Raw genomic sequence first — 9,579 nt, 5'->3', positions numbered from 1 at the left:
TAGTTAGCCAGTTACACAACAGAAAAGTATAAACTCAAAGTTATATGTTGTACATCTTAACTATTTACAATTTACGTACTAGCTACAGGAATTTAACTAACCAAGATCCAATCTTGAGATACGTAGCCATTTTCAAAAATGTTCCATTTCATGGTTAAGCTCTTTGATTAAAAATTTCCTTACAATCCAACTAGTTTTAATTTTCTTTCTTACAGTCCAAGCACTATATAAAATAAAATTGCCATCGTGTTATATACGTAGTTTTTATTTTTTAAGTTTTGTCCCTTCAGCTTACTATATGTTCTTAAATTAGCTACTTCCAGATCTTAACCATTTCCCTAAAATTGCTTCCAGATTCAATCTTTACATTTCAATGCCCCCCCAGACTCCACGTACTATAGTTAGTCAGAACTGAACCCATATTCCCTACGGTTTTCCTCTTTACTAGCACTTTACTAATTTTGATGCAGCCGCCACATAATGCAGGGGCGGATCCAGGAGCTGGCTAGGGGAGGGGCACAAACAGGGTAAGTTGTAGGTGGTTGCATGCATGGGGAGAACCATATTCTCTATTATAGTTCAGTGCTGCTTTTTTAAAGCAGCAAATAATCACCTCTTAGTGGTGTCTCACTGTTGATATTTGCCATTTTGGCCTTTTCAGATGGTTGTGAAGTCTTAAAACTGTTTAAAAGGCTCTGAATGTCTTAAACAACAGCAACACGATAATTATTTTTAGAGGCGCTTAGTACGCACGAAGGTGCAGGGTGACTATTTTACAGTTAGTTTGACTTCGGTTCGCTTTGGTCTCAGGTGAATTTGTAATAAATGCTAGTAAAATGTGCATATTTTCGTAAGTTTTAAACTGATCTTGGTTGGCCTGACATAAAATTTACTAACTGTTTTAATCAGAAGCATGGCTGGCTCCTCCACAAGGTGGAGGGGGGCATTTGCCCCAAATGCCCCATCCTGGATCCGCCATTGTAATGATTATACAAAAGTAAATTTGACCTCAGTGTGGTTCTCTACAAGGGGCACTTGTGGTCGCATATTGTCCAAAGACTCATGTGCCTTTTGTTTCGTTTTGTTCTTGTACATCTTTTCATCACTAATGATGGTTCTCTCTCTCACGAATTCTATACACAGCAGTCCTTTATTATTAGAAGTGCTGAGATTTTTTCTGCATTCAACAGACTTCATACATCATTGATATTCTTATTCCCTGCATCTAAAGGCTTTTGCTTCTCTAGATAGTCAGATAGTCAGACCCATAATCCCATAGGACCAGCACTGTGCACCTTAGGAACAGGGTCTGCATGAAGCATTGTAAAAGTTTCCTGGAAACATGTATAGGTATAATTATGTGGCTATATGATATGATATGCCTCTTTCCTAATAATACTCTGCAGATTGAAAGACTATGCATGCATGCAATTTATTTGCAATCGATGACTCCAAACCTCTTCTTCTATAGTCATCAGTCATACGACAAACTAGTTTGTGTGTCTTATACTTGTCGCACTGCTTCAAGCAGTATATGTGGCTAAAACTGAAGTAAAATATTCCAACCACAATATAGCTATACGTAGCTTAACATCTGAAACTTGAATAGTATATACATCATTACTTAATTAGCTGCTTGTATTGAGTGTATCTGTATGCAGTAGCTGTGCATGCACAATTTAAAATTTACATGTCTTCTGTATCTAGCTATCTACTTTACAATGTGAACTTTTCCAGAGCCCAATTAAAAGTAAATCCTTAACTACAAGGTATACAATACTGTAGTTATGTAGCTAGTTAAATCTGTATAGTTAAACACCAAAGACAACAGTACAAGCTAAGCATAGGGCATCAGTAGACTTTATGATATGATAATCAGTGTAGAAGTATTCTATTAATTTTGTGACTGGACTGATGTGCGAAAGGTGTCTTATTGCCTTTCCGAATTTCCAAGTTTGACGAGTCATAACTTATCATGTGTTTAACCTATTGTCTTAAAATTACATCCAGGAATAGTGAGTGTAAAGTAGCCAAATTTCAGGCTAGTACCATACTCACAAGCCGAGTCAAGCTATGGATTGCCAAGTAAATGCATTGGAAAGGCTACAAGACCCCTTTTTGCAGATCTGGTCACATTTAATTTTGATTCTAGTCACATTGTAATTGTACAACAGCACTATGCCCCTAGAGGATCAGCAGTCTCATTCCCAGACCGGTTTTTTCTTGGGTGGAAGAAAAAAGGGTAGATCTAGTAGAATGTGACTACTTCATGACTATGAATGTGACTAATTAGCTAGCACCAGATCAAAGATTATATCTTATGTGACCAGATCTGCGAAAATGGGTCTTATAGCCTTGCCAAATTTCCAAATTTGAAGAGTCATAGCTATATAATGCACTTGTCAATTTCATGCCCCACCGGGGGGGGGGGAAGGGGTACAGGGGATTTGACAAATCGTGGTGTCAAATTCTCCACTACTGGGGCAAAATCGGCTGTCAAATCCCCACTATGTCCCCACCCCCATAGTAGGGGATTTGATAACACCTCAAGGATGACTAAGCGCATATTTAATGCATGCGACTAGTAATAAACCTGCCCTGTAGCTAGTAAAAAGCAAGTGCGATTTTATTGTTTAGAAATGCAACTACTGAAAATCGGTCAGTGAATTGGACAACTGTCAATTTCCCCAGGGGTGGGGACAAGAAGCAATGTCAAATCCCCATCTGGGGTGTGGGGACGCCCGGGGGTGGGGCATGAAATTGACAAGTGCATAAACCTCGTAGCTCAGTCAGAGTAACTCATCATATGTGCTTAACCTAGCTATTATCTTATAATTAGCTACATCCAGAAATAGTATGTTAGGACCAACTTTCAAGCTGGATTGCCAAGTACATACAATTGGAAAGGCTATAAGACCCGAATCCGGTCGCTTCATAGAATTATTTATAAGTAGCGCTTATATTAAGAAAAGCCACGTGACATAAACTTTAATTTGCAGATCAAGGGCGTATGTGGAATTGCTATGGATTTTTCTTGTCTAACAAAGCTGTGCAGGAGACAAGCACAAAATGGGGATAAGGTACGCTCGGTTAGCGTAGTAAGCGGTTTCTTTTTCATGATCAATTTCGTGGTGGGCACAGGGTTTCTCAGCGTACCGTATGCTTTCTACAAAGCAGGAGTGATCTCTGGAGCAGTTACTCTTATTGTACTATCGTTCATCAGTTGGAATACCGCCAACTATATTGTGGAGACCATGGCAAGAGCTCAGGTTAGTTTAATGTCAATACATCAGTTAATTGAGACATCATGCAGTGTGAGTGTGACCTCGAGTGTGCTGGACTATATACTGACATGCATTGCCATGATCTGTGTGTTGTATATACAAAAGACGTTTCAATTCACTAAATCTTTATTTTCCTGGGGTAGGGTCTGCAATCCGAAAAATCAACTTTTGCAAATCGATCTCCCTACTATGATTGTGGGATGTTCATTGTAGTATCCCATTGCTAGATCCACCATGAAGCCGGAGGCACGATTATTGTCTTCACAGAAATATCATTTTTAGTATGTCACGAGATGCAAAATTTATTTTTTAAATTTCGTGCTCCACACAAAGGACCGGATGAAACTTACTACTTAGCCAGATCATATCCAGAGTTGTTGTAGTTAAAAAGTAATAAGTAAATGATTTGCTGGGTGACCAGCACAGGGTTGCTTTCTTTGGATAAACAGACAAAGAAATACGAATTTTCGATTTCAAACTGCCCTACCAAGAAAAGCCAACTTTTCCTCATAGTGTTTTGATACGGTTGGGTGCATAGTCTGTCTATGCTGTTAGTTTGGAAAAGATCTGAGACTTCTCACCATCTGGGTGACGAGTGTCAAAAATTTCTGCAGCATTAAAGAATTGTATTGCGCTTTCTAGCTATTTCCAGTGCTTCTGCAGCCATTGCTTATTGACTAAATCTATGGTAAAAGATGTCCCTGGACATCTGGTAGCAGCGGTTGCCAATTATTATTTCATCCATAGCTTTCACACCTCACTCTAAGTAAGCGATGCACCACAGCAGGCAGCTGAATCATCCAAATTTGACTTCACCTTTCACGTTCCACAGCAGCTTCAAATCTTTACTAGATCACCCTATATCACCTTTATATTGCAAAATATCTCAAAACAAACTGAAAAAGCACAAATTTTTCATTTTCGATTCAAGCTGGGTGGAGCTCCTGGTGAGCTGCTGGTATACTACATCATATGAAATCACAGAAACACTACCAAACTTTTTGGACCATCATTTATCATCATTCTAAACAAAATTAGGTGACCAGTGTGCCATGAGAAGTACTGAAAAAAGGACTTTGGCACTATTGAGAGAATCCCGTGGAATGACGACCGAACATTTTGACGCTCTTCACCCAAATGGTGAGAAGTCTCAGATCCTTTCCAGACTAACAGCATAGACAGACTATCCATCCAACCTTATCACATCACTATGAGGAAGAGTTGGATTTTCTTGTCTTGGCTGGTAGGACAGTTTGAATTCAAAAATTCATGTTTCGTTTTCTGATTTTAGAAAGAAAGCAACCCTGTGCCGGGAACCCAGTGGATCATTTGCTTATTACTGTACATAGTTTTTAACTACAATAACTCTAGATAATATCTAGCTAAGTAGCAAGTTTTATCCGCTCCTTTGTGTGGAGCACAGAATTTAAAAAAATTAATTTTGCGTCTCGTGAAATAATAAAATCGATATTTCTGTGAAGACAACAATCGTGCCTCCAGTTTCATGGTGGATCTAGCAAAGGGATACTACAATGAACATCCCACAATGGTAGGGGGATCAATTTGTAAAAGTTGATTTTTTGGATTATAGACTCTACCTGGGGTGACCAGCACCCCTTGCTACCACCCCCAACACTAGATGGTAAAGTGCTGGACAAAAAGATTGGATAGATAGATAGACATATTGGATTAATTATAATGTGAAGGAATTACCCTGAAAAGCACTTGACCCTCTGCAAATCCATGAAAAAGTAATTTTTAGCTATATTGCTCAATCTCAAAATATTTCCCCTTGAAATATTTAGGCTATAAAGCTACGGTAGCTGACCATAAAAGAGAAAAGCTAATAGAGTACTGTAGCCAAGGCATCACCAAGCTATAAGGCTGTTCCTTCACAGAAAGCAGAGAAGTAAATCTCTTGTAAACAGTAGTAGCAGCACTACCCATTTCCCCAAAGGCAGTAGACACCAATGAAGTAAATGAACCCATTTCCACCTCACAAACTCACTGCTTAATTGTACTTGTTGCTTCTCCTGTTCAAATCGTCTGTAAAGGGAAGCAATGCAGTATTATGAAGCAGTCGGATTAAACACTCTTACATAAAAACAAACTCTTTTGGTGCCAAAATCCCTAGCAGTTACATCTAAATCTTAACATTGGCTGTTGCATACTGAAGGTTCACACCAAATCATTGCAGTATCACCTATTGCTAACAGCATGATAATGATTTTAGCCTAAAATCATCCTAATATCAGCCTTCTTGCAGTAGTGGAATAGTGAATAGTAAACAACCCTGAATGGAAGACACTAAAAGAAATTTCGACTTTTGTTGCAGAAGATCCTGGTTCCCAGGCTGTGCCTAGACTGTAAGCTATCTGTGGATCAAGTCACCACCTGGTCTGGGATATTTCTGCATTTGGCAGAGTTTTTGCCACTCCAAATAAGTTCTCTTCCCGTCCACCACCCACACCTGTTTTTGTCAGTTCTTAACGTTTCATTCAGTATTCCACATTCTTTTATTTTACAGTTGTTTTGCATACTGTCCAGGTGCAGTAATAATGATCTTTTAAGTGTGTCAGCTCACGTGTTAATGTGCTATATCAAGTCAACATAAATTCACTCGTTCCTGCTGCTTAAAAATTCATGTACATGTAAAAGCTTTATGTAAAAACTTTATGTAGCATTTGTGTCTGTCTCTTACTGTGTAGGCTTTGGAGAACTGGAAGAATGACAGACTGCACTCAAAGGAGGCTGATAACATGAAAGACAATCCACCACTTGATAATGATCCTAAAGTTGTACACCCAGACTTTACAATACGGATGGATCGTAAATTTGAACTGGCTGAGCTGTGCCAAATATTTTACGGTGTCCCTGTCAAATACCTATACATGATCTGCCTTTCTATTATATTACTGATGGGTTGTTGGTCTTGTACTACTGTGGCTGGAACAGCCTGGTCTACAAATATCCCCTTCAACTTTGGTTCCCTTGAACAATGCCCTGATGGAGCCTTCAAAGGACACATCTTTCCTAATCATCCTCATGGCTGTATAGATTCGTACCGATTCAGCGTCATGATATTTGCCTTGATTGTTATACCGCTATCACTGCTGGAGCTCACTGATCAGAAATACCTCCAAGTTTTGTTAGGGTTGATGAGATTTTTTACAGTAATCTGTATTGTGGTGTTTTGTGTTGCTAAACTGATAACTGATCCACACGGTAACGCTGGTCATAACTACAATAACACGAAATACGATTATGGACATGAATTGTTTAAGTTCGACTACGCTGGCTGGTTGTTATCTATTCCTGTGTTCGTTTATGGACAGATTCTTCATATGAGTATACCTTCATTGACACAGCCAATTAAAGCTAAGCAGTGGCTTAGAGCATTCTTTGCTGCTGTGTTTGCATGCACAACATTGCTGTACACATCTCTTGGCCTGTTAGTTTCACTGTGGTTTAAAGGATATGTGCAAGAAACCTGTACCCTGAACTTTGTAAGTGCAACCTTTGTGTATTTAGTATGTGTTTATATAACTGTTTCTACAGGTGACCCCTGCACATCATAGCTCTTCAACTGCTCTTCGAGTGATGTCTTATTATATTATAATTTTCCCCTCATTAGATGTGTCATCAGCTTTTCCCCTAATTAATGTCACAATTGCTAACAACCTCTTCATACTTATCATGGGAGTGGACACTTCTCAAGCCAGCAATGTCAGATATGGTCGCTTAGTTAAGATGTCACTGCGTGTTGTATGCGCAGTCATTCCGATTACTGCTGCATTATTTACTACAAATTTAGTATTCATAGTCAAATATGGAGGAATACTAGGACTAACCATGTGCTATTTCTTCCCAATTGCATTACAGTTGAAATCTCAGTACAAATGCTATCTTGTATTTGGTGGTAGTGGAAATCAAAAGGTGCAAGATGAACAATCTTATTCTGGTAGCCATGCCAGCGATGATCAACAACAGCCACTTCTTTTAAGACAGGCAATCAGAGAGGACACTAAAAGACATCCCTGGTGGTACAACCCAGCCTACTCTACACAGTATGCCACTGTCCTAAGTCATCCAGTATCAGTCGTAGTGTTTACTGTACTGTCATCAATTGCTTGTGGTCTAGCTATTGCTAGTTTAGTTGGATCTTAGTAACTTAAGTAATTATGTCTTAGTTTCTATTTGTACTGTGTGATACCCTTTTTAATATTGATATGTATGTCACTTACAGTAGTGCTTAATGTTTGGATTCTATATTATGTAGTATGTACTCATCCTACAACAGTGTGCACAATACTAAACAACAAGATCATATTATGTACAGATGAACTTGTGTGAAGTGTTACACTGTATGTTTTATAGACATCCAACTTTATCAATGGTAGTTCATTGCTGATGGTAGGGAAATTATGTCTAGATCTGTAAAGGATCATTCAACAAGTCTTACAGATTGTCCTACTATTCTATGTTGCTATCAGGTTGTAGTGCATGGTCTCCACTAGTAGTACAGTAAGTAGTACAGTAAAATTGCCCCTGATTCCCAGGGTTTCTGTGGCCTATAGTGGAAGTAAAGAAATACTGTCTATTGGATGATCATGCATGACTAAGCTTAACACCCAGTATATCATGAACAGTTGGTAGTGTTTATGCCCACATAAACTATTGATCTAACCTGGAGTGTTATATATAAGCTGAGTAAGCTATTAATTCTATTCCAAGTCTTACATATTCAGTCAATAGCTCTAATAGTACAGTCATGGCTGTATTAAAAAATATGAATGAATTTCAGCCACTCATTACACAGGAACATCAGGGATTTATAACTACACCCCAAGCATTTAGATCACTCTACAGCATCTCATTGTAAAACTGAGTGTACATTACCACTACATGACAATAGCTATTCCATTACCAGCTCAGCTATTAATCCACCTCTGATGCTATAGTGCACCAAGGAATGTACTTGCATTTAGCACTATACAACATGTCACTCTGAAACTTTACCATGAATGCACCCCAACTAACTCCACCTTTTGTTATGTTGGTTGCTAAGGAACCCAATACAATTAGATACTAGTTGCGTTTTCCTGTGTTCATATCAAGTATTTAGTATTACTTTGAATCTTTAGATATTGCTGAGTATCTAACCAAAAACTTAAGACAAATTGTAAAATTTCTTCAATTGGTTAGATATAGCAGCATAAGTCTTCTTTAGGTAATTGTGTAAAATGGATCTCCTCCCACATGTTATGGTCTATAAAATGTTAGCCATACCATATATAGGCATAGCAACAGGAAGAGGAGTAGAAGGACTGGAGCCCTCTCCCCCTTTTTTTTCAGGTGGAACTTGACTCCCCTACTTTGAATATCTAAATACTCTAATAGAGCAGTCAGGTACTCTAATAGAGCAGTCATATGCTCAAACAAAACATTCAGATGCATTTTCAAGTTAAAATTGTTGCCAAATTTAATTTAAGATTTTAAAAAAAAGGTTTGGTGGGACATGTCCTTGAACCCCCCTATGGTTTTCATGCACAGTGTGCTTTTCACTCTGTGCAAATTGTATCAAGCAGCTACGTATACCATCAGTCTTAGCCATCTCACCTAACATTTTGCTGTTATTACTCCTGGTTCATACCTAGGCACCAGCCTATTATGCTTTTAATTTTGCCTATTATGCTATGCTGCAGTGCTCAAAATTTTTGCCTATTATGCTCATAATTATGCTCAAACCTTTTGCCGCAGTTCCCATGTTTTGTTACTTTCCAATGGATAATGATAAACTTTTGCTTATGAACAACTGGTTAAATGTAAAAGTTAACGCTCGTTGTGCATTAAGAATTTGGCTGCATTGTAAACTATAATAATAGTCTTGTCAAATAACTATGTTCCACTGCGCATCACTGTACTGTCCACCTTTTTCTGTGGCATGAATTTTTGCTTACAGTATGACAAATATTCTGCCTATTATGCTAGCATTATGCTTGATGCTTTCAGGCACCTATTATGCTCAAAATTATGCCAGCATAATAGGCTGGTGCCTATTCATACCATTGTGCGTGCGTACGTGATAGTTGAGGCAAGTGCAGAATAGATTTTACAACATTGCTTTAGAATTAGGAAAGGAAGCTGATCATGAAGTGAAATATTATGAAATAATTCAGTATACAATAATTCATGTTCTCCAGCACCAGAAGACTTTCAATTAGGGTAATAATTCTCGGGACTTGTTCACTTTAATCAGTGGGTGCCAGCAATTTATAACTGTAATTTCATTAAA

General features: G+C 38.3%; 1 protein-coding gene across 2 annotated transcripts; it reads left to right on the top strand.

The window, feature by feature from the left end:
- The first annotated feature begins 2,986 nt into the window (after positions 1–2,986).
- Positions 2,987–7,631, top strand: LOC136255541 (transmembrane protein 104 homolog). Of its 2 annotated transcripts, XM_066048333.1 has the most exons (4): positions 3,000–3,080; positions 3,142–3,269; positions 5,993–6,790; positions 6,843–7,627. In XM_066048333.1, exons 2-4 carry the CDS (start codon positions 3,255–3,257, stop codon positions 7,449–7,451), a joined length of 1,422 nt encoding a protein of 473 aa, XP_065904405.1. In that variant the 5' UTR covers positions 3,000–3,080; positions 3,142–3,254; the 3' UTR covers positions 7,452–7,627. The 2 variants fall into 2 exon arrangements, with proteins under 2 accessions (XP_065904404.1, XP_065904405.1); XM_066048332.1 differs by having other exon boundaries at positions 2,987–3,269; positions 6,843–7,631.
- Positions 7,632–9,579: the final 1,948 nt, after the last annotated feature.

The sequence above is a fragment of the Dysidea avara genome, chromosome 5 (assembly GCF_963678975.1).
Source record: "Dysidea avara chromosome 5, odDysAvar1.4, whole genome shotgun sequence".
NCBI classification, from domain to species: domain Eukaryota; kingdom Metazoa; phylum Porifera; class Demospongiae; order Dictyoceratida; family Dysideidae; genus Dysidea; species Dysidea avara.
Note: the sequence above shows the minus strand (reverse complement) of the source record. Positions and strands in the feature narration are given on the sequence as shown.